The following is a 26,657-nucleotide window of genomic DNA, read 5'->3' as shown; positions in this document are numbered from 1 at the left end:
ATAGGGAATTCTATCATAAAAGTGTAGGATTGCTCAATAAGGCTATCAGTGAGTGAGAATGTAAATTAATCTAAATGAATTAAGGAAGTCTGATCAATTAATATTATTATGAATGTAAAAATAATCATTCTATCATTACTTTTTCATTTTTTGATAGTTTCTTCGATGTCCATTTGGCTTAGAGACAGCTCACACATTTTAGATGTCCTATTGTAAAATACTAATTTTGTAACGTTTGTGCAGGAAATATTTCAAAAGCTTTGTGGAGTAAAATAACAGCTGGCAACAAAGGCAACATGAATAAATGCTATCTAGGGTCTCACAGCTAGGAGCTCATGGGATTGGGGAAGTGTGGATTGAAGACTGGTGATCACAGAAAAGGCACAGTTGGAAAAAGTGGGTCTATTTCAGGCTGGGAGGGTGTAATTAGTGGGATGTCTGAGGACCAGTTCTTTCTGTAACAAGCTGCATTAATGAGATGAAGGAAGGGGCAGATTGTAAGGTATCAAGCTGTCTGATGACATGAAAACAGATGGGAGGACACGCTGCGATGGAGATATTTGGATTCTGCACAGAATATAGATAGATTGAGTGGGTGAAAGCTTGGCAAATGGAGTTTAATGTATGAAAGAATGAATTCACACACCTGTAGGAGTATCAAAAGGCAGACAATTACCTTAATGGAGATAGACTGCAAATAACTGGAGTACAGAGGAATTTCAGTGTTCTTGTGCATGAATCCCAAAAAGTTAGTACACAGGTGCCGCAAGTGGTTGAGAATGCAAATGGTACTTTATTCTAGCGGGTTCAGAAGCAGACAGGTTTTGTGAGCATTGCATAGTGCATTGCTGAGATCACAACTGGAGTACTGCATACAGCTCTGGCCCCCAGGATGCACCAGCGTTGGAGGCAGGCCAGAAGAGATTCTTTTGGCAAATTCCTGGGACAAGAGGATTGTCCTATCATAAACAGCTAAAATAATTAGGTCTGTATTCCTTACAGTTTATGAACATTTGGAGAGGTATAATATGATTAGGAATAGTCAGCATGGCCTTTGTTAAGGGCAGGTCCTGCCTTACGAGGCCTGATTGAATTTTTTGAGGATGTGACTAAGCACATCGATGAAGGGAGAGCAGTAGATGTAGTGTATATGGATTTCAGCAAGGCATTTGATAAGGTACCCCATGCGAGGCTTATGGAGAAGGTGAGGAGACATAGAATCCAAGGGGACATTGCAGTGTGGATCCAGAACTGGCTGGCCCACAGAAGGCAAAGAGTGGTTGTTGAAGGGTTGTATTCTGAGTGGATGTCGGTGACCTGTGGTGTACCTCTGGGATCTGTACTGGGACCCTTACTATTTGTAATTTTTATAAACGACCTGGATGAGGAAGTGGAGGGGTGGGTTAGTAAGTTTGCAGATGACACGAAGGTTGGGGGTGTTGTGGATAGTTTGGACGGCTGTCAGAGGTTACAGAGGGACATAGATAGGATGCAGAGTTGGGCTGAGAAGTGGCAGATGCAGTTCAACCCAGATAAGTGTGAAGTGGTTCATTTTGGTAGGTCAAATATGTTGGCGGAATATACTATTAATAGTAGGACTCTTGGCAGTGTGGAGGATCAGAGGGATCTTGGGGTCTGAGGCCATAGGATGCTCAAAGCGGCTGCACAGGTTGACTCTGTGGTTAAGAAGGCATATGGTGTATTGTCCTTCATCAATCGGGGAATTGAATTTAGGAGCCGTGAGGTATTGTTGCAGCTATATAGGTCCCTGGTCAGACCCCCACTTGGAGTATTGTGCTCAGTTCTGGTTGCCTCACTACAGGAAAGATGTGGAAGCCATAGAGAGGGTGCAGAGGAGATTTACAAGGATGCTGCCTGGAATGCGGAGCATGCCTTATGAAAGCAGGTTGAGGGAACTCAGCCTTTTCTCCTTGGAGAGACGGAGGATGAGGGGGGACCTGATAGAGGTGTATAAGATGATGAGAGGTATTGATAGGGTAGATAGTCAGAGGCTTTTCCCCAGGGCTGAATTGGTGGCCACAAGAGGACATAGGTTTAAGGTGCTGGGGAGTAGATATAGAGGAGATGTCAGGGGTAAGTTTTTTTATTCAGAGAGTGGTGAGTGCGTGGAATGGGCTGCCGGAAACGGTGGTGGAGGAGGATACGATAGGGTCTTTCAAGAGACTGTTAGATAGGTACATGGAGCTGAGTAAAATAGAGGGCTATGGGTAAGCCTAGTAATTTCTAGGGTAGGGACATGTTCGGCACAGCTTTGTGGGCCGAAGGGCCTGAATTGTGCTGTAATTGTTCTATGTTCTATGTTCTAAGAATGAGGGCTGATCCTACAGAAATATATAAGATCCCTAGGGGCATTACAGGCTAGATGTTGAGATATTTCCACTCATGGGAGAGTCTCAAATTAGGGGATAAAGTCACAACATTAGGGGGCAGTCATTTAAACTGAGGTGCTCAGGAACGTCTCCTCACAAGGGTGGTGAATCTCTGGAATTCTCTACCCAGAGGGGCTGTGGAAGCAAATACATTTTTGAAAGATCAGAGAGCTGAGGGCTAGGGGGAACTGGCAGAGAGGGGAAGTTAGGGCTTGGGACAGATCAGCTATGATCATCTTGAATGGTGGAGCAGGTTTGAAGTGCTGGGTAGCTGTTGTGAGAAATCCACATGGCTGTCACGTGACAGTAACGACACTGACCCCCGCTGACCGGAGGACAGCATTGCTCCTCTGATCGGAAGTGATACTACTGTCACTCAAGGTGTGGCTCCATCCACCCCCAGGTGTGAGAGTACCTTTTGTCTCTGAACTTGCCTGACCAGTACCCTTTGTCTCTGAACCTGCCTGACCATTAGCTGTGGCAGGAACCTTTGTCTTTGACTCCCACACCATTGGCTCATTTAAATCACAACAGTGAAGCTCCACCCAGCCTCCTACCACTGGTAAGAGTGCATCACCACATGGTCAGGGAGCGCTTCACTCAGACTCAGGGAGCGTTAAGGGCCAATGCTAGTGTGGGACGGGCATTGAAGTGTTATATCCTGAAGTTGTACATTGTTACTGTGTGCTTGTTTGTATCAGTGTGTGTGTGTGTGTGTGTGAGAGAGTGTGTATTAGTGTGTGTGTGTGTGTGTATCAGTGTGAGTGTGTATTAGTGTGTGTGTGTGAGTGTGTATCAGTGTGAGTGTGTGTGTATCAGTGTGTGTGTGTATCAGTGTGAGTGTGTATCAGTGTGTGTGTGTGTATTAGTATGTGTGTGTGTGAGTGTGTATCAGTGTGTGTGTGTGTGTATCTGTGTGTGTGTATCAGTGTGTGTGTGTGTGAGTGAGTGTATTTTACCCCAGTTGCGCTTCCCCTCTCGTGTTCGTGGTATCCTGTGCGTGAGTGAACGCGTGTCTGTGCCCATCCATTCTGTCCCGCGTTTGCCTTTGTGATTAAACTAGTTTTGGTCTACAAAGCTCGTGTTCAGAGTCCTTGATCCTTAAGACAGTAAAAGAATGACTTTACACAACAGTAGCCTGCTCCTGCTCCTCGTGGTCTAACATTTCTCACCTCAGAAGAGTCTTGGACAAGACTTCCTAAGTTGTTTCTCAGCCCAAACTATGAATTTCTGCATAACTAATGGGCAATGAGGAATACAACAAAAGCCAGGCTGAATTATACGAAGTTGTACTGTCACTACTTAAAGATGCCACTGGAGGGCAGTGTGTTTCTCTTATTGAATTACATGGCAGTGTAAATTGTCCAATGCCACTAAAATAAAACAGTGTTGGTGACACTTGTGGCATTTACTCAACACCATGCATGTAATATGTTTCAGCAGATATCTATTACTTGTACAGTAAGAGCTACATCAAAGAGCTAGAGATTATACAATATGATAAACAATACAATGATTAACATCTTTCTGAGAATGTAGTTTATGCAGCATGAGCTCAGTTAGTTCAAGAGCTGTCTGGTTAGGTTGGGGAGCAACTGGAGAAAAGTCTTGGCTAGTTTTTGTATCCATTTGAAACTTTGACAAGGGTAAGTCACTTCTGGTCTCACGTTGCCACTTAATGCAGACATCATGGAACTGGCAAGGCTTCAAGAATGTCCCTCCCATGTTAACTCCTCCTAACTCCAGCCTTCATTTCTCCAATGCGAGGTACCCTTGTGATAAATATTTAAGTCAGATCCTGGGGAAGTCAGGCTTGCAGATTTGTGAAACTCTGTTTACCTACAGCAATTTCAAAATGCACTTCTACAGAGGTTTATAGCTGGCACTTTGGCCTTACATACACTGTAGGAGAACATTGTAGGGATATCACTTATCTCAATAAAGCAGGTCCCTGGTTTCCCGTGGAAATTACCATGCTGATGAGATTTTAAATGTGCTCCGGGGAACATACATCAGCCAGAAGTTCCACTTCAACCCTAGCACGAACCAAGGGAATTGACCCACAAGGTCACAGCTTGCTTTTCTACAGATCTGATTTTTGTGTTGGCATTTGTTGGGAAGATTTCCTATTGCCCTGCGTGGTACAATTCTGGAAGAGTGTGGTGTTTCGGTAGATTATGGATACACTGGTTGTATATACATGGGGTGTTGTCAGTCAGCTGAATGTGAGTTCCATGTTGGACTGGAAATCATGCATGACATTTACTAGCTCCCTGTATTCTTGCATGGTACTTACTGACTGAATGTAGGATAGGGCAGCCAATCATTTCTAATCAACAGGAAAATGAATGGTGCTTCAGGAAACTGACCAGTTTAAATGAGGCAGTAAATCGAAGGCCATCACTGTGCTCCTGCATTTATGTTGCATGTCTGGCACTGACTGAAAATTGTATTATAGTATTGCAGCATAGGTTTTCTGAATTTGTGCTCTTGGCAAAATGTAATGGATGTAATATCTGTCAGAACCCCCTGATCTCTGCACCCAAATTCACAGCATAAACAACTCTGAGGTGGCAGAGGTACAGGATTAACTCCTGTGTTTTCACATGGATTATCCATGGTTCAAACAACCTGACAACTTTTGTAACACATCCTAATCCCACTATGACCTGTGCACCTCCTGTTTGATAATCCAGGTTACCACCTTTCATCATTCCGTTCAATATATTGCCCATTTCATCCTATTGCTTGCACCCTTTGTGTTGATTTTCCACGACTTTTATTATGCATCATTATAATTTAGTAATGTCCCTTTACTGTGCAACTTCAGAGAATGCTAACAAAACTTGTAAGTGTACGGCTTGAGGTCAGAGATAAAACTACAGCAGTGCAGTGCTAAATCTTCAAAGCCCAATCTGTTCACCCGTAGTCCCAGTTGAATGGCAGGATCACTAAATTCACCCTGTGGTCACTTAAAAATAGTTCCAATTAAGAAAATGTTAAAGGGCTGCTGGTTTCATGAGAAGTATTTGACAGAATTGTTCTCTTTGTTTATAAATAAAGGTAGTGATGAAAAGATTCCAGTGGGAATGATGCGTACCAGTCCGTGGTGAGGAATGCTCAGCAACAGCCATTGCACTTACACTTGGCCACGGATGCTCAGTACTCATTTGGGCTGGAACCTACAGTATGGAGAGAGTCAGAACTGCAGAGTGTCCTCTCCTGAGGGATCTAGGATCAGGTGAGGAGGCCAAGCAACTATGCACCTCTTTAACCAGTCAGACTGAAGACCTTACAGAGGTACAGTCACAACCAGTAGGTTACATTATTCAATTTAATGAAAATTCAGGCACTGAAAGCAAAATAAAGAGATTGAAGGGAAGATGGGATTTACAGAGGTGAAGAAAATGTTAAACATAACAGTTTATTTAATTATTTAAACCTCTAAAAATAATTAAAAATCTGAAGGAATGAGGCTACACACAATTAAAAGTAAAATTCATTGCCAGGAAGGTTGTAAGCAAATGAGGATTACCGTATTAAAAATCCACATGACTTTTTCTGCTGTATTTAACTGATACCAACCCCATGCCCTTCATGTGTTTGAATGCTGAAGTTCTTGGTGAGATACAGTTACAAGCATCGTGTGAATGCCTTAAATCGTTGTCCGGTTTACTTTGAGATAAAGTGACCTTTACCATTTTCCTTCCATAAGAACATAATAAAATGGGAGCAGGAGGAGGCCATCTGGCCCGTCGAGCCTGCTCCGCCATTCAATAAGATCATGGCTGATCTGGCCGTGGGCTCAGATCCACCTACCTGCCTTTTCCCCAGAGCCCTTAATTTCCCTTCTATGCAAAAATCTATCTCACTGTGTCTTAAATATATCTATTGAGGTAGCCTCGACTGCTTCCCTGGGCGGAGAATTCCACAGATTCACTACTCTCTGGGAAAAGCAGTTCCTCCTCATCTCCATCTTAAATCTATTCCCTGAATCTTGAGGCTATGTCCCTTAGTTCTACTCTCACCTACCAGTGGAAACAACCTTCCTGCCTCTATCTTATCTATCTCTTAGATAATTTTACATTTCTTTTAGTTTCCCTCTCATTCTTCTTAATTTCAGCAAGTATAGTCTCAGATGACTGAACCTCTCCTCATAGGCTAACCCCTTCACCTCTGGAATCAACCTGGTGAACCTCCTCTGCACCACCTCCAAAGCCCGTATATCTTTCCTCAAGTAAGGAGACCAGAACTGCACGCAGTACTCCGGCTGAGGTCTATGCTTCTCCAAATGCCCATGAATCCTGTCTCTAAGAATCTTCTCCAGTAATTTGCCCACCACACTCCTGCTCCCTCTGCATGAGAAGTTAGCCCTTTAACAAGGATCTGTTGCGAAAACAGCAATTTGTTATTAATTTTCAAAATTAATACAATGCTGGATTCACCATCATCTCGTCATGGTTGGTGGCTCATTGGTAAACCTTCACTGCATCCTCACTGAGAAAAGGGGGATAAAGCATTCTGGTTTCATTACGATTAACTGTGATTATGATTTTCAGCTACTGTGCATCATTACATTGGGATTTTGACTGGCTCAGAAACTCTATAGCACTGACATTCAGTGGGATGGGATTCTGAGCTCTGGGTTTCCTTCAGGACTCGGGCATTTTGATCCCACCAGGAGCATGGTGTTTGTTTTAAAACCAAGATCCCCACTGGAGGCCAGCCTGACTGACAGCCATTGCTCTTGTCGGTGGGGAGCACATCCCTTCAGCTGCCAGGTTCCCTGAAGCTAGGAAACCCTGTGGTCAGTATTAAACTCATAACAGAAAAAAATTTGAGACACACGGCTTCATTAGAGTATTTAAATAGATAATAAACCTATTGGTTAGAGTTGTAGAATTTAAACATTTTTATATCCCACTCGACCCAAACCAACTTTTTATTGATGAAGTTTACTCTCATGGTTTCTGCTGGCTTCAGAAATAATCAGTTCTGACGTAAAATGTATACAAAAACTCCAACTGCATTAATTTTATAAAATTTCAATGAAACAAACTGGCATTTATTTAGGATTTACCACATTCATGATTTATTTCCTCCTTAAATAAGTTGATCTCTGGTGGATTAAAGTCCACAACAGACTTGCGTTTCCTACCTTCAGTTTTGCCAAAGCACGTGACATTTTGTTTTATTATTAAGGCTGAATTGGTTTACTGCTAGATGCTTTTTAAAGTTGTGTTCGTCCATACTTAGGTAGGGATAATAATGAATGGTAAACTCAGCTATTCCGGCACCTGTGGTTTAATCCTACAGTCCAATTATTAAGTCCTGGTTCTCATGAATAAATCTCAAAGAGAAAATAGGTGTGATGCCACAAAAGAGGAGAGGGCAATTTAAAACCATCCCGAGACTACTATCCCTGTGGCCAGTTTGATGTCAAGGTTTGTGGCACCCAGGGTAGGATTCATGATTTATTGGTTGTAAAATGAAAAAAGTCTGTGTCAGAAAATGAAAGTAGAGTGACGTCAGAATAATACATTAAAAAGAAGGAAAGACATTTGAAGCAAAAAGCTGCAGATGCCAGAAATCTGACACAAAAGCAGAGATGCACTCAGCAGGTCAGGCAGCCTCAGCGAGCAGAGGAACGGGGTTGAGGTTTTGGGTCAGGGTTCCATCGTCAGATCTGGGAAAGCGAGGAGAGGGAAAGATAGGGAGAATGGAGTGAGTGTTTGTGATAAGGTGCAAACCAAAGTTGTCAAGGTAACAATTAATTTAAAAAACAGCACTGGAGAAAGAAAAAAGTTGGCGACCTGACCATACCCGAAACATTGTCAGTCCTTAAAATAACTCAGTTATTGCTATCTGGCAGTTTAAGGTCATTTGAACAGAGTAATTTTCATTACAAGGCAACATATTAAAAAATGTTTACTACCAAATATAAGCAAAACATTTTAATAAAAGCATTAAATGCACCCGGTTAAGTATTTACAGTTTTCATAGTGGTAGAATATGTTTATCGTCTTTTTAAACCATAGGTCTCCACATCACATCAATGTAAAAGATTGATAACTTACTCAAAGATTTTTCCTAATTGATCAACATCTGAATTACCACGAAAGAGGACACTGGGGAAAAAGAAACAAATTGTTAGTCAAAATGACACCTGACTTCGTTGTTTTGTTTTTCTGGCCAAAGACATCACCAGTGCTGATGCAGGCATTAATATAACAGGATGAATCTCTCCAATAATGCTGTGGTTCAGTTCTCTGTAATCAGGATATTGTCAAACACAATTTGCCAGGAAAATGTTGGTTGCTGGATGTGTATTATCTTCAGTTCTTGTGTTAAAGGGAGGAAGGTCTAGTTACGGAATTCCCTGGCAAGACTTTAATGTGCTGCATGATCTAATGTTGATAAAGAATGGAATGTTATCGGAAACAGGGGACGTTATTCAGTTGCAAAGTCCATGATTGTGCTTTGCACAGAGAATTCCAAACATTCCTGGTGGCACCTAAGGGAGTACTCCAGAATGCCACATTGTGACGTTCAATCACATCTACATCGCTCATGATGTCCTTGAGCAATCCTTTGCCTAATTAGGCATTCCCAGGTAGGGTCCTGTCTGCACCAGTGCCAGGCCAGCAATGGGAACCTCTCTGGTAAGTCGCCTTCAAGGTACATACTTGGCTTTCCTTTGGGCTAGGCACTGCCACACTCTGCACCATTCCAAGCTCATCCAACCCTGCCCTTCAGTCACTTATCACACCCATAACAAGCAACCTTATCCCCAATTATCGATGCTGCCACCTCAACTGATTAGCTGTTTTCTCACATCCCCTACCAACCACCGAGGCTACCTACCGACCACCAAGTCTACCAACCAACCACCAAGGCTACCAACCGACCACCGAGGCTACCTACCGACCACCGAGGCTACCTACTGACCACCGAGGCTACCTACCGACCACCCAGGCTACCCCCACCTGTCCTGATAACCGGTCCTACTACCTGAAGCTGGTTCTGAGTTTGGTTTGGTCTGACCCCTGAGCCTCCCCATTCTTCTGGACCTATTTCCTTAGCAGCTCATCAGGATCCAGCCCTGTATACAAACTTCCCCAATCTCCAAGGATCCAGCCCTGTATCCAGACTTCCCTGATCTCCAAGGAAGAGGCTTGAGCCCTGCCCAGTGGCACCTGGACACCGTGACATCAGCACACAACCCTCGCACTACTGACTCTCCCAGTGACATCAGCACACAATCCTCGCACTACTGACTCTCTCAGTGACATCAGCACACAATCCTCGCACTACTGAATCTCCCAGCGCCATCAGCACACAACCCTCGCACTACTGACTCTCCCAGTGACATCAGCACACAATCCTCGCACTACTGACTCTCCCAGTGACATCAGCACACAACCCTCGCACTACTGACTCTCCCAGTGACATCAGCACACAACCCTCACACTACTGACTCTCCCAGTGACATCAGCATACAATCCTCGCACTACTGAATCTCCCAGTGACATCAGCACACAATCCTCGCACTACTGACTCTCCCAGTGACATCAGCACACAACCCTCACACTACTGACTCTCCCAGTGACATCAGCACACAACCCTCACACTACTGAATCTCCCAGTGACAGGGCCACAAACAAAACATTCATTTGTTTGCTGAGTACAGCGACACTCCCACCCCGTGTTACTGCAGTTAGAGTAACGGAAACTCACCCCTAGGGAATTCACAAATGACTACCAAAGATATCCAGCCAGCATCCAAAAATGTAGGCTACAGGTTCAATTACAAACTGAAAAACACACAGTTTGAGGCCTCTAGATTGAGGGTTTATGCAGAAAATTCAAAGGTTGTTCTCTGTTCGATAATCAAGTTATTTTTAAAATTACGAGAGGCATAGATAGGGTCAGAGTCAGAATCTGCTCCCCAGGGTAGAAAAGTCAAACACCAGAGGACGTGCATTTAAGGTTGGGGGAGGGGGGATGTGAGGGGCAAGTTTTTTACACAGAGAGTGGTGGGTTGCCTGGAATGGGTATCCAGGGGTAGCAGTGGAAGCAGGCAGTTTGGTGGAGTTTAAGAGGGTTTTAGACAGACACATGACTGTGAAGGGAATGGAGGGATGTGGATGGTACACAGGAGGAGGACATTTAGTACAAATTGGCATCAAGATCAGCACAACATCGTGGGCTGAATGGCCTGTCCAGTGCTGGACTGTTCTGTGTGCTGCATTGTGGCTGCAGACTCTTGGGCTCTCTCTCGAATCTGTTTAGCTTCTGATTTACATAGCTGCACCGTGCCAATTTTATCACCTATTGAGCTAAAATAAATTGCATCAAAGGAGAGAAGACAGAGGAGTATTTGTGAATGTTGCTAACCCACCTGAAGCACTCTACTGAAAGGTCATTAACCTGAAGTGTTGACTCTGTTTACTCTCTACAGATGCTGCCTGACCTGGTGAGCATTTCCAGCATTCTCTGTCTCTCTTTCAGATTTCCAGCAACTCGAGTTTGTCTTCTTCCCTTTTCAAAGGTAATCGTGCTTGATTTTCACTGGATACAAAGGATATGGGAGCATACTGGTTAAGTTACTGGACTATCAGCCAGAGTCTAGGAACACTGGTCCTGAGACATGAGTTGGAATGTTATCACATGCCAGCTGTCCATCACTACCTCAGCAGAGGTCTATCGATGGGTGGCTTGTGTTCCAGGCATGAAGTCAAGTGTAGTTCTTTGACGCTCTCTAGGCCATTGCAACCCGATGGCATTGCTGTTGAGTGGCCCAACCATTAGCTCTCAAAAGGACTGTTGGAGGACGTTCATTGTTCTCTTTATTCTTATGAGGCTAAAAGGGTAAATAATATTCTGCTCCAATTGCCAACACCCAGGCACCTCCACCTGCCCCTGCCGTCCCCAGGACTGTGGGACCTGTGCACACCCTTTCCCCCCAGCACCGCATGGAATGCTGAGGCCAAAATGCATGAATTGCGATGTGGGTGGATAACTGTGCGGGCCACGGATTGGGTGCCTGGGCCTCTGTGGTCAGATTCCCAATGTGTTCGATCGATGAAACATCCAATGCTCGGAACATGCAAGGATTGTAAAGTTAGCCTCTGTATTCAATGAATTGAACAAAAGATTCAAGAGAGGCAAAGAAACCAACATTTCCACACCACGTCTCCAGAAACAGAACCTGACAAGATGAATGATGTTTGGATGATACGAGGAAACAAAAGTTGTTGGAATTATCAGTGGTAAATTATTCATCTGCACTGCTGTTTTCCAACTATTGTATCACTACTTTGAAAAAGAGAATAGATTGTTCTTGTCATTAGATAGTTATACAAAGGAAACAGTCAACCTGAATAAACACAAGACATTCTTCTTCACAATATTCAAGTACCCAGTACAGCTTGAAACAACAGCAGAGTGCCTTGCATCCATGCTCACAGTCATGCAACAGGATACAAGTCCACTAACTTCCTACGTGCCCAGCTTTGAGTATAATTTAGTTTGACATGTGCTTTTAAAGCCATTTACATGAGGAAATCATTCTTGGGTGTTCAGTATGATTATTATGTTAGTTGGAAATTGGATAGTGAATTCAGCAGGCAAAGGGCCATCAAATCTTATGTAATGAAAGATAACCATTGAAATTCTCACTGCATCTGAAGGATTTAAGTTTAACCTTTAATGAAAACTGATCTGAAAATTGGAGAAATTTGAAGTTGATTCTTTGAAGCTTTATGCCAACCTCGATTCATTTTGTTCTTCTCCCATGAATTTCCCACATTTTACACTCCATTTTCATCACTTACTGTTACATATGAAACCTGATTTTGTGGGTGAATTTGAGGGGTTCTGGGACAGTCTTCTGCCTGAAGCCCTGAGGGTATGCCCATGGCTAACACACGACAGACTGGTGTAGCTCTTTAGACTTGGACGTGCAGTCTGGTCTGGCCTGGCTTGTAGCCTCCTGATTACACAACTGTTGGAATATTTCAGAAAGGTTGTGTGGCCCGGATAGGATTTGTGCTCTGACAGAGGACAGGGAAATACGTAAGCCCTGCTGTTTAACTTGATATAAAATTGGTATTTTGCTCACACGCTGTGCTGATTTCAAAAACTATATCAAATGCAATTTACACGGAACAAACCTAAAGGAATAAATTGTCTCCATCCAGGTATGTTCCCTTGCCATAGGACGGTTGATTAACTTGAAGTAACAACATAGTACGAATAAAAAGCAAAAAGGTGTAAATGCTAGAACTCTGACTTAAAAACAGAAAATTCTGGGAACACAAAGCAGGTTCAGGTTGAATCTGTGGAAAGAGAAACAGGGTTAACATTTCAGGTCAATGACCCTTTGTCTGAAGAATATAGGAATAGTGACTAGCTATGGTCATGCAGCAATACAGGACAATCAAAGTATAATATTTAGATAAATAGTTTATCAGATAAAATAGAGCAAGGAGACTGTTGAGAAGAATTGGAACCGTATAAAGGAGCAGCAAAAGACAGAAACCAAGAACTGAAGGACAACAGTATGCAGACCTGCACAGCAATGAAAAACACCATTCTCATATGGGCAAACCAGTTCTATTCTTAAATCACTTTGAATAGTGACATGCCAAAACAAGTTCAGTGCCTGAGAATCCCAAGTAATTTTCCCACCACAGTTATGTAGTATCTTAATTAGAAACTTGCTGGGATTTTACATTCGTTCAAAATCAAACCCAGCCATGATTATCCACTGTATTCAATATCTGACAAAATAGAATAGATGTAACTTCATAACTTAATCCCTCCAAAATCAGGCACCGAAGTTTGCTGCTTATGAAGTGTAGCATTATATGTGCATGACCTACAATTTTCGTCTGCGTGGGTGAAAGGGCCAGGCCCAGTAATCGGAAGTATTTTGACTAAAAGAAACTGGAAATGTATGAGGATCTATTGTTCATCATTTACCACCTTATCACAACAAAACTGTGTTTCTCATCGGCCTTTAGGCAAGGTTGACACTTCTAATTAGTACAAAGAACCGGCAATTTTATGAAATGCCATAAGAGGTAGAATATCACTGTTCACCAGAGAAATGCCAACCAATCAAAACTTATAACAAGTCAGTGCACATTTCTTCAAGTATAGTTTTCTGACTTAATGTGCACAATGGAGGGAACTAGCAGCCAAATCTTTTGAAAAGGTTGCAATTACTTCCGTTCATCCACTGTAAAATATTGCATTCAGTCTCTTAACTTACACAGTGGCAAAGTCTTAGGACCAGAATATTAACACCATCCCTCTTTGAACAACTCCAAATGTTCTTATTTGATCATGGCTGACTAAATATATTTATATTTATCTGCCCTGAAGCTGAAAAAGTCATCGTGAAATTTGTACAAACAACCGAACAGGAAAAATGCACCAATGGATTGCATTTTCCCGGCTTGTTGTGAATCCAACTTCCCCCTAAAAACTGCAACATCAAACCTTGCAGATGAAGTGTTCATGATTCGAGCTGTAGGACTGCTACGGTATCTCTGATGCATTGGACCTTTCCCCCTCTAGTAATGAAAGTAGCACTGGAAATGTCTGCTGAAGGATATTCTCTGCGCCCCCACGCCAGAGGTTGTTTTGGGTGCGTACTGCACATGTTGTACCTGAAAGTTCCTCTACCCTAGGCTCCATTCAGCTGCCTGTAAAGATAACCCTGACTTACTGGTCGACTAAGAGACAGAAGTGGAGTACAGTGACTTTGAGATGTCCACATTTACAATTGTTCCACCGGTTTTCTTAGATGGCTCTTTATAAATCACTCGCTGCAGCACCTCCTCACAGTCACTGCCAGCTGGTACGAGCGTGCATGTGGGGCCACTTTTCAAACACCCCTCCTTTGGCAGGTGTGCAAGTTGTGCCCGTCACACCGTAGGTGCCCAGCCAGCACATTATCTGCTTTTTCACAGGCCCTGAAGACCCTGATTGGGTCAGTAGAGGGTGGGCTGTGGTCGCTTGCCCCACCACACCTTCCCTGCCATTCAAGCCCTGAATATAATTTCTTTGCACCATCTCTTCACCTACCTAGTTTGCTGAAAGTTGGCAGAAAGGTATCAATGACTGAAGAGGGTGGCTTTGGTCTCTGAGCAGAACATCTTTCCAATTTGCCTTTACATTGAAATAAAACTGTACATCCAAATTCCTTAACATGAAAGCATCGTCAGTGAAAAGTGGTGCCCACATGAAGTGATGTCAGAGATCACTGGTCAGTCATGTGCAACAGGTAAGGGTCACAGCATCAGTCCAAACCATACTGGGCATAGCATTAGTCCAAAGTGTTTGTGTGAACAAATGGGGGGTCCCATCAATTAACCCATGAGCTTTGATAAATCCTCGGCAACAGGAAATGTTTGAGATATAAATCTGTGACCAAAAAATATCATGTCCCGGAGCACAATTGTATAATTGCATTCATTTGTCTGTGGAATTCACTAAATGTATTGCAAAGGACATCTACCATTTTGTGGGAACAGGGGTTGGGTAATGACAAAAAACTCCAATGTAACCTATTAATTAGAATGCCATTAAATAATTGCCGCCTTAGAATTTTTTTACAAATAGTAGTACATGATCAATGAGGGTTTTAAAACCATTCCAATGACTCTTTATCCTTGCAGCAGCTGTCTCAACCCTAGTTACAAACCCAGGACTTGTACAGAAATAAGTGGTCAAGGTCGTCTCACTGGCAGCTCAATTAGAACCAGTAAAATTCTCTGTTGGTTTGAGGTTGGATCAGAAATTAGCCTACAACTGATGTTCTGACTCTAGTATGTTGGTCTGCTTTGTACTTGATGTTGCAAAATATATATTTAGGTGTTTCCCCAACCTGTCATCCTCTTCCCAGTGTTGTCTTGGTGATAATTGGAACGTTTCTTCTACAATAGTGCTGTTGTGTATGCCGTGCTCTCATAAGCTGCTATTCATTAGGCAAACTGGATCTGCAACAAAAAATACAAACTGCATCATCAAGGAGGACGCAGCTGAGATGCCAATGACATGCACGAGGCAGAAGAGTGCCCTTGATGGTTATTGACAAGTGATCAGAATCGGCACAGAGCCTGTGATCATTCCTTCCATGGTTTCCTGGGAAACATGCTACTCAATCCAACGTTTTGACATTGAGATTTTAAAAGCTTCATTTTTATTCCTGTAGCATCATACAATATAAAAATAAAATTCCAAGATCATATCCAGGGAATGAGTGCAGTTCTGAGGTTGAACATGTATTAGACTGTTAGCTCTAGGAGTTTGACTTTCTGACCACTTACAAGATAATAGGTCAGTGTCTTGGGAGGTTCTGACACAGAAATTGGGGAGTTGCTATACTGCATTCTGTGGATAATGTACAGGTCAATGTTGGCAGATGTAATACGATAAGCTGGATTCTTGATACTCACAATCTACCTCATTATGAACTTGCACATTGTCTGCCTGCACTGCACTTCCTCTGTATCGCTATTCTGCATTCAGTTAATGCTTTACCTTGTACTACCTCAATGCACTGTGTAATAAATTGTTCTGTATGAACGGTATGCAAGACAAGTTTTTCACTGTACCTCAGTACACGTGACAATAATAACCCAATTTACCAATTTACTTGGTGCTTAAAGTTGGCAATGGCGTGTACATCAAATGAGCAGCCTTATTTTGGATGGTATCTTGTTTTCTTGAATGTCCTTGCAGCTGTACCTATGCAGGAACATGAAAAGTAAGGCAGCACATGCCTGACATTGTCTTGAGAGGCTTTGGACCTGTTGATGCAGAATATCCCACCTCCAGTTCTAACAGCCTCTCACCTAGAGGTTGTGGCTCAGTCAAACGAGTCTACAAGGGGATGACAGTGTGGGTACTGGAGAACTTGCTGCTGGTAATGTCAGGAGATGTTGTGAGGAGGTGGTTGGACTCCCCACACTGGGGACGGTCACTGCTCCACACTTGTCTGCCATTAGCTACTTCACATTCATCGTCTCACAGTCAAAGTACTGGTTCATTGCCTGAGGAATCACACACAGCATTGGGCACTGCAATCATTAATGGGTGATTAAACTGTTGATCTGAGGACTGAGAGAAAGTCTTTGACTGAGGTCATTTCCTTGAGGAACTCATGGATTGAGATGACTGGTCTCTTAAAAGAACAAGCTGGCTCTCTTCAACCAGGTATGGTTCTGGCTATAGCACAATTTCCCCCAGATCCCCCAATGCCTCCACTTTTACCAGAGCACTTTGGTGCTACAAGAGGTGGATCAGGAATTGAGGGTTACGGGGAACTGGCAAAGAAGAGGATTTGAGGCCAGCATAGATCAGGCCATGATCATATTGAATGGTTTGGCAGGCTTGAGGGACCTGGTGGCCTACTCCTAATCTTGTTTACTTGTGGCTCTGAATGTTCCTGGGTGAGAAATGGGAAAGGTACCTCCTCTGGTTCTTGCTTCCCGATGGCTATTTCAGTATTCGTGCTGAGAGCAGAACATATGGAGAGTGAAGACAGAATCACACCCCAACAAATGCCTTCCACTTGCCAAAACGCAGTGGCCTGTGTAGGTCCTTGGGCTTTATGATGCCTCAAGTGCTGGAGAAACTCTGTTCATACATATAAACCAATTAGCTCTTAAGTTACTGATGAATTCAAGAAGGTAGAGGTTCTGGGGAAAAGGCTGTGATAATGCTGCTTGGTGTGGCGTTGGGGGAGTGACACCTGCTTACACCTGATTACTGCAGCTGGAACTGACAATGAGTGCTTGAGTGCCTGATACATTCACGTCTGCAGCCCTCTTCCACAATTAGAGCACTACAGCACAGAAACAGCCCTTCGGCCCATCTAGTCCATGCCGAATTTTGAAAGTATTTTGTAAGCAGCAAAAAAGAAAGTCCTTCCAGATGGTTGTTACGACTTTTGAAATGAAAGGTCTTCCCTGACTGCCAAAACACAACTATAAGAATTGTGCACGAAGCTTGCGTTTCCTCGCTGTACTTCTGTCAAAGAGCATGTCATGTGGCTCCACAACACAACAGGACTCTGAAAGCACCAGCAGGAACTGACACTGAGGGATAGAAACAAATGAAACTGCAGAACACATTAGAACAAAAAAACAAGTCCATTTTAGTGCAAAGTGTCAAAGCCATGGTGTTTATTAATGGCCGTAGTGTTGCTAAACTCTAGTGGACTTTGTTTTTTTGTTCTAATTATGTTTTCTTGTAAAAATTGTGTATAATTTATGTTTTTCTTGTGAATCCTGCTTGTATGATGCTATGTGCCTGTGATGCTGCTGCAGGTAAGTTTCCCACTGCACCTGTGCACACACGGACTCGTGCTTGTGTCAATAAGTTGGACTTTGATTAGGGTTGTGCTGGTTTGGGTGATGGGGCATGGGGTGGGACAGAAAGCAGTCAGTTGGAGTCCAATTGGGTCTGGGGAAAGGAGTTTCAGATTGGGCCTCCACTGCAAAATTGGAGGTTGTCAGTGCTCGAGGTAATCAGCAGACTGGGGCTAGGAAAGGTCAGGTGGTCAGAGCCAGGGGTTGTTGGAAGGTCGGGGCCAGAGGTGATTTGGACTTTGAGGCTGAGGGAGATCAGGGTCAGGTGATCGGAGGGGATTGAGAAGGGGGTATCAGTACGTGGGTGATTGGAAAGAATGGAATGAGATCAATGGGTTGGGGTCTGGGAAGGAATGTGGTCACTGACCTGAAACATTAACTCTGTTTCTCTCTCCACAGATGCTGCCTGACCTGCTGAGCATTCTCTGCATTTACTTCAGATTTCCAGCAGCTGAGATGTTTGACTTTTTCAGGTGTTCTGTAAGTGGTGAACTTGGTCACTCTCAGAGCAACGTGATCTGACTTCCCCACCACTGCACGCCTGCCAGAAGCTGAAACCAGGGCACACCCACATGAATTTCTGGAGTTACACAAGATGACCCAGAAATGGTCACTATTGTGTTTCACTCTGGAAAAGCACATTTTGAATTGTGTGATGCTGAAAAAAACAAAACGACACGATTCTACTTCCAGGCCAACATTTTTCGAGTGAGTGCAGTGCCTACAGAGGGTAAGGCAACACCACTGTCATTCACTGGCATGGACTGGTTGGGCCGAAGGGCATGTATCTGTGCTGTATTACTCTTTGACTTTATGTAAGGAAGAATTAGCAAAGGAAATTACATCTGACCCTTCTCTCCAAGTTGATGGAGACTGCCCTGTCAGGCAAAACACTGGCAATACTAACACCATCCAGGTAATCTTACATTGATGCAAACCAAACATTGGTCAGTGTACCCGACGGATCGTTTTTTTAAGTGAATCTCTGGGGGGCAGAAACCCTACATCGATCAATGAATAGTCTAGCTAAGCTAAAGAAACCAAATATCAAAAGAACAAGCAGAATTCTGGTTTGGATAAGCAATAGCAACCAGATGTGGAAAATGATCAAAGTAGGGACCAGCCTGAAAATCAGAGTGAAAGCAAATATCAACTCACTGCCAGTTTTCCCCCAGATTGTTTAGGGATTAAGTTGCGATCTATTGCAGGCTCTTGTTAAGCACCATCTTTGTTCCAATATGGTATCCAATGCATGTGCTACATTTGCAAGACAAGCCATCCTTTAAGTCATATTGCTGAAGGAGTTTGTGTGCACACAGCTAATGTCTGCTGGAATTTGAAGACAGAATTGTATTAGAGATGCCACTTACAGCTTAAAATCATCTCTTAGTCTTGCAGAGAAGAATGGTCCTCATCTGCTTCAGATGTTCCTTCCCCATCTGTCTCTCCCAGTGAAGGGATTATCAGCTACCTGTAACCCGATTTACACTGACTGTAGCTGTAATTTTTCAAGAATTTAGTGCTTTCTAGAGAAATTTATATTTGCTGAAATCTACTTGAAATATTGTGGCATGTGACAAGGACATTTTTGTACTTGACGACTTCAGCACGTCAGGTGTTAACCAGTGGACATCCCCCATGAAGTATAATGTGACTGGAAGAAGATGTGACTGGAAGAAGGAGCAGAGGCACACAGAGCAGGACAGGATGCTGGTAGACGGAAGAGGGGAAAGGGCCATATCCATGGCCATATCCACCCAAGGATGTGGGGAATACCTGAATCTCATTGAGGAGGAGGATGTGAGCTGGTGTACTTCAGGAAGGGCAACATCACTGAAACATGCCACCGTGCAGACACAATGGACCTTCCATTCAAGAGAGATCTGCCAGCTTTAATTAGTCCAGGCTGAATTTAACTACTGGAAGCCAATCACAAGAGATGAAGCGAAGAGCCTAGGTGAATAATCACCACTGCTCCATTTGTACTGGCCGAACACTGTAAAGTAACAAAACAACGACGAAGGAAAAGGGTAGAAGTTATTCATCTTGTGTAACTGTCCCAATGTCTAGTTCAAGGGCAATCCCTCCCCCAGTGTGTCAAATCCTTGTTCACTTTATGCTCATCATTCCTGAACCTGGAGATGCAACTCAGTAATCAAATTAATCACAGTTGTCGCAAGGTATCAGTCTGATGCAAGTAGTTTCTTTTATTGCTGGAAGGAACTATTGGTCATATAATCCAATGTGTTCTAATATTAATTTATTCATGTGAGCCTTAGTTTAATATCTTGGCAAGCTCAAGGTGATTACAGAAACAGTCACTTCTTTATGAATCAATAAATTGATCTCTTCAATCCAGAGGGTAATCCAGCTAGGCCCACTCCCTCACTTTGTGCTGCAAATTATTTCCGTCAGATGTTTATCCAACTCCCTTTTGACTGATACAATTGAATCAGTGTCCACTATCATCCCTGGCTGTGCATTCCTCACCGTACCATTCATTAAGTTATAAAAAACTTTTCCTTGTGTAACTTCTGTTTTTGTTTTGTCAATTAACTTCATTCTCTGTCACCTACTTCCTGATGCTTTTGACAATGGGAGCAGTTTTTCTCCTTTTTTTATATTTCATGATTTAATAACTTTATCGAATCTTCTCTCATTTGCCTCTGTTGCAAGGAGAACAACCCTGACTTCTCCAGTACATGCACACAATTAAAATCCCTCTTCCCTGGAAACATTTTGGTGAATCTTTTCTGCACCCTCTCCAAGGACTTTATATTCTTCTTAAAGAATGGCACCAGACTGGCCACGATGCTCCAATTGTAGCTGAACCAGTGTTTTGGAGATGTCCACTTTGGTGGGTCTGCAGTCATGTATTGGCCAGGCTGGTAAAATGGCAGATCTCCTTCCCTGGAGGACATTAGCGAATCAGGTGGGATTTCACAACAATCCGGTAGACTCACGATTGGTATTTTATGAAACTAAATTTTAAAAATCCATATTTATTTAATTATTTGGGTTTAAATTCCCCAGTTACCTTAGTGGGATTCAAACTCATATTTCTGGATTAATGGTTCAGAATCCTGTCTGCTGCTCCAGTAATAACCACTGCCCCAGTGTTCCCCCTAATGCTACAACACCACACTGACAACACTGGCAACTCTTTTCCTTTCAAGTGTTTCTTCTAACCCACCTTGAACCAAGTTTTTGGTTATGTTCTAATACGTGCTGATGTGGGGATTTGTCTCATACGTAGTTTGATAATATTCCTGTGGAATACTGGGGATGTGTAAACACGATAAAAATGCCATATCAATTTAAATTGTTGTCACGAATGAACATTTACTCTGAACCTGTGATGGAGCGGAACTATTCTGCTGGGATGTCGGTGAGTGTGGAGAAGTGGTGATCAGGAAAAGGAAAAGTGAAGTTGCACTTTCATTGATCGTAGAGAACGCTCAGTGAGAAAATACATGATTCGAAGCGAACAAGGGGGAAGGGAAGGAAATTCCAAATGTACAAAGTGTACCAGTAACACTCAGCATTCACTGCACAGGTCATCAATGTAATGGGCAGCAGATGTTTTACTAAACAGAAATCAAGGCAAACTTTCAGAACTTATATATGGTTGACCAGGAGTGGGGAATAAGTAAAGGCAATTTCCAAGTGAAATTCATGATTGCAGATTGCCACCATCGTACTTCAGAACATTGCACACAGATGTCACTTTTGAACATGCAGTTTGGTACTTCTACCTTGAAACATGAGCACGTTGCGCCTGTTTCTTAAAGTTGCCATACAGAGGTTCTGCCCACTGGAAAACCAGACTGAGTACCTCCAGTCACAATTTGCCTGAACACAGACGACATTTTCCTAGCATCATTCGTGCATGCAGTGATGTCATCAACAAGCACGGCTCTCATTCAAACAGAAATTGTATCTGAAAATTGTGACTAATGACACCCATCACCCAGCAAGGAGCCAACTCTGCAGTAAGTTGGTGTCTGTGCACAAACTGAAGAGCGCCGCTGGGACAAAGGTGTTTAGGCCAAAGGCTTTGCCACATCATATCCACCTGCTGCACTCCTCCCCACCAGCATCACTGATAAAGGTTGTAGCACTTCTTGCATTATGCAGATGCTGCCATCACTGACCCTGTCTTAATCTCATACCTCACAATTGCTCAGGCCCACAGGTGGCACAGGGGCTGGACAATCCAACAGCACAGCACACTCCCTCACCTCCGCCATTTCCTCCTATCTTCATGGCACCTTTTGCACTACAGAACTGTGGGGACCACAGGCAGTGTAGTTCAAGGCACTGACTCACCTCCCAGTGGTCAAACAGGGATGAGGTGGCAACTGCCTGTTGTGCATGTTTCCCTCAGGAAACGTGCAGGCAGCACCTTGGTGAAGGAAGTAGGGTGCAAAGCACCTGAACAATTCTTTTTGCAGGCTCCCTGATTGGGCACTAGCAATAAAGTTAGCAACTGGGTGGTGCAAATTCTATGCCTTCATGCCAGGATACTGCATGCTACAACAGCCATCGAGCAAACTCGCTTGGATGACACTGCATTCATTTCAATACCGTAATCTACTGTGGAGTAGTTTTCTTTAATTTGATAATGAAACAAGCAGTGATATTAAAGCCCCAAAACCCCAGCAGGCACTTGATGTACTCCTGCATAGTGCGATGCAGAGTGTGATGGAAATTCTGATACGCGATTCATCTGTGGCACTAGCACATTGACACTAAATACACTACTACTAATAACAGCAATTAACAAAGGGGAAGGGAGCCTTGATGGGGATGGAAGGACTTTAACACAATTGCAGCCAGACTCAAACGAGTGGATGAGAAACTGGTGGGGAAGGTGGGCAGGTGTGGGAGTGGGTGCAGTCGGGAGGGTGATGAGGCAGGAGGGGGAGCAAATTAAAATAACTACATACACGAGTGCAGAGTGATGATACGTTCCAGAGATATCAGCACTGGCCAACTGACACCCAAGTCTAAAAGCATGTCACACTCTAGGAAGCATCACAAGCTGTGAGCTGACAAGCACAAAATCCCAGTCCTAGCGTCTTCTGTAGCAAATATAAGTTGGATCATTCAATGTGCTTCAATGGTTTCCCTTTGCTACTATTAGTGAAATACTTAACTCATTGTATGTTCAAAAGAGCATAGAGCCAGTTTGCAATTTAACTTTGAAACAACGTCGAGCCAAGTTGAGTTTATTGTCAAATGCACAAGTATACACAGGTGCAATAGTCAATCAATAATGGAAGTGCAAATTTAAGTATTGTTTTGAATAGTTATACCGAAAGGCAGAAATGGTGTTTATCACCAAGATTTTGCCAGTAGCCCCAATTTAAGAGTTATTATCAGCCTGACCAGCTAACAGAAACTCTAAATGTGTTTCAAAAAAATTTTTGGTTCTGGTTTTCAGTTATGCAGACTTGCACGGCAACGCTTTACTGTGAAACACGAGATAATAATGCATTTGATATGGTGGGGGAACTGGCCTGTGATAGAGCCAGTCACAACCCCCTGTTGTCTCACAGAGACTAGGAGGGGCATCAAAGAGAAGATATCTCAGACAACTGCAGCAGCATTCTCAGAAAACACAACAGGGAGGTGGCATGGAAAGAGCTGATGACTGAACTTATCTGCTGGCTATATTGGAGAGGAGATTGGGCCAGAAATTCAGGCCTGTTCATTTCTGGATGCACGAGGGGACAGTGAAGAGAATATTTTCTGTACCTCAATGGTGGAGCTTGAGGCTCAGTGCGAGATCAGGATAGGGCCAGCACTGCAGCTGGCCGGGTAAATTACAGAGGGCAAACCATTTAGTTGCATTTGCAAAGAGCCTAAGGCCAGCTTCAGATGTGGCAAAGGACATGTAATTAAGTCCTTAGCTGAATTAAAGGAAAGTGCAAATTTGAACAAAATATGTGCATACATTCTAATGTCTTCAAGAAGTACCTTCAAAAGAAGGACAGATCATGCTACATTATGGGTCCCTGTGTTCGGTTTTTGTGTCAAGTACTTTTTATCCTGGTATAATCAACATTTCAGACAGATGAAAAAAAAGGTTAAGTTCTCTACAGGGAAAAAAAATTGGCAAAATTATCAGCAAATCGGTCTAACCTTAACATTTGGATGTAGAAATCTAAAAATCCTGTATTTAAAAAAAAACAAACTATCGAAGTGTATTCACCATTCCCAGTAAGCCAGGGAAATGAGCAGGGCTATGAGATTATTTTTGTGGGGCAGGTTGGTGTGTGAGTTCTCATCTGGTTGCTATCTCCTAGAGGTTCTCTCCCCTCTCCAGGTAATATTCTGCAGCTCCATCAACCTTTAAACGGCTAAATCTGATGCTGACCCCAGGCTGGGGAATGTGGTGGGTCACCTGTTTGTGAGGAGAATGTTAATGAGACCCATCCCCAAATTAGACAATGTTCTCCAACCCATTAGTTAAAATACATGCTCACATGTTCAACCTGTACATGGAGACGAGAGGAATACTTTACTTATGGATCTCCAGCTAAGAACTAGCGAAGGTTAGTTAGGGGAGGAATTCAGCAGTGTTGGCATGAGTTAAATGTTCCATTGTGGAGCAGCTACAAATTGCACTCTGCTTCTGACAGGCTGAATTTCAGAAGTTCAGGGCAAAGCTACACCTATAGTGTATGTTTGGCATCTGTGACTGAGAATCAATTATAACCTCCTTGCCTTGCTGATTTTCTGGAATGAAAGACCAAGTGTATAGCCCATGTCTGATTTTGTTCTGATGTCTTAAATACAAATAAGGTGTATGCACTGATCTGAGACTTACCGTCGACGGAACATTTCTGCAAATATACAGCCGACACTCCATAGGTCAACTGGTGTTGCGTAACTAGACTGCAGCAGAACTTCCGGTGCCCGGTACCACAAAGTGACAACCTGCAAATTCAAAATATCTGTTTTAGTGCAGCTCAGAAGAATCTAACAGCATAAAGTGCAAATTTCCAAATACTGTTTTGTTGATGCCTCTGCAATGAATAGTTCAAGAGGCAATAGTACATCCTTTCACTTGCTGTCTAAAGGAAACATAAACACTACAAATTGTCATGTGTGGTATTTCCTTTGCAGGAAACCATTCTCCACTCTCAACTTCCTAACAAAAAAGGCATTTAACAAGAAAGTTCTCTGTCTATATTCTCTCAACGAAAAGTACTAGAAGACTGTGGCCAAAAAAAGAGCAGCATTACAAATGGTCGGGTCTTGCTCAGGTAGCCATCATCCCTTCTGGGGAAGGGGTGGATTTTGCCACAAGGGTCACAACGACACTTCTATCCCGATGTTATAAGACTATTGAACGATAAGATAGACTCTTGACCTCACTATCTACCTCGTTATGACCTTGCACCTTATTGTCTACCTGCACTGCACTTTCTCTGTAAGTGTAACACTTTATTCTGCATTCTGTTATTGTTTTACCTTGTACTACCTCAATACACTGCGTAATGAAATGATCTGTATGAACGGTATGCAAGACAAGTTTTCCACTGTACCTCAGTACATGTAACAATAATAAACCAATTTACTAAAAGGTCCATGAGTTCACTCTGGTCTCATTCATATTTACCAAGCACAGAAGTCCTCAGATTTCTTAATATTCCATACTCTCCACTGGGAGCTTTGCCCAAGGAACATAGGTCAGTTAGGCCCACCTTCCTTGTGCACGGTAGTGTAGCGGTTAGCACCAGTGACCCAGGTTCAATTCCCGTCACTGTCTGTAAGGAGTTTGTACATTCTCCCATGTTTGCGTGGGTTTCCTCCGGGTGCTCCGGTTTCCTCCCACATTCCAAAGACGTATGGGTTAGGAAGTTGTGGGCGTGCTATGTTGGCGCCGGAAGCGCGGTGACACTTGCGGGCTGCCCCCAGCACATTCTCAGTAATGCAAAAAGACGTATTTCACTGTGTGTTTCGATGTACACGTGATTAATAAATGTATCTTATCTATCTTGTGGTTCCTTCCCCCATATCATGCTAAGATGGACATAAGGTAAAAGATATATTTATATGAATTTCTGTGATATGAACATACGTATATAATTTGTAGCAACCGAATCTCAACAGTTCTATCAGGGATTTAGTTGCAGAATTTATTTTTACTGATATTACCTTTTCCAGAAGAGTTCAATAAGAGATCAAAATAAATATTTGACAATATTTGAAAGTCAATCTACATAAATAATATTTGGATCATAGAATCATTACAGCACAGAATTGAGGCTATTCTGCTAATGATATGCATGGCAGCCAGCCAAAAGAGGAATTACTTAGAATAATGCTACTTCCTAGCTCTCGGGTTGAATTTTGCAGGTTACAGGTTTTCAGTTTGCTTATCTAGATAGCTTTAAATGCAACGAAGGACAAGTGTTGGCCACCTCGTTCCATTAGCCTGCTGAGACACCTTTATTCCTGGTGAAAGCAGACCTGCACACTGAATTTTCAAGTAAAAAAAAGCCAGACCCTCTTTAACAATTTCATTTGTACACTTTTTTTCCAAAATATATAAAGAAGTTATGCTTCACACATCTTAGTACAGATGAAATGATCTCCCCTGGCATATATAAATGATAAATATGGTACTATCTGACTATAATAACAGGTTTTTATGATTTCATTCATGACAAACTCCCATTCAAAAATTGGTATTGGTTTATTACTGTCACATGTACCGAGGTACAGTGAAAAACTTGTCTTGCACACCGATCGTACAGATCAATTCATTACACAGTGCAGTTACATTGAGTTAGTACCGAGTGCATTGAGGTAGTACAGGTAAAAACAATAACAGAATACAGAGTAAAGTGTCACAGCTACAGGGAAG

The 26,657-nt window shown here is 42.9% G+C and overlaps 1 protein-coding gene across 1 annotated transcript in view; it reads right to left on the bottom strand.

The window, feature by feature from the left end:
- The window catches only part of cdk6 (cyclin-dependent kinase 6), a 168,044-nt gene that overhangs the window by 8,134 nt on the left and 133,253 nt on the right, over window positions 1-26,657 (bottom strand). The window contains 2 exon segments of the mRNA XM_052015604.1: window positions 8,468-8,518; window positions 24,612-24,721. Of these exon segments, the coding sequence (XP_051871564.1) occupies window positions 8,468-8,518; window positions 24,612-24,721 (161 nt within the window).

This window comes from Pristis pectinata, chromosome 5, assembly GCF_009764475.1.
Source record: "Pristis pectinata isolate sPriPec2 chromosome 5, sPriPec2.1.pri, whole genome shotgun sequence".
NCBI lineage: Eukaryota > Metazoa > Chordata > Chondrichthyes > Rhinopristiformes > Pristidae > Pristis > Pristis pectinata.
This window is presented reverse-complemented; position numbering and strand designations above follow the sequence as displayed.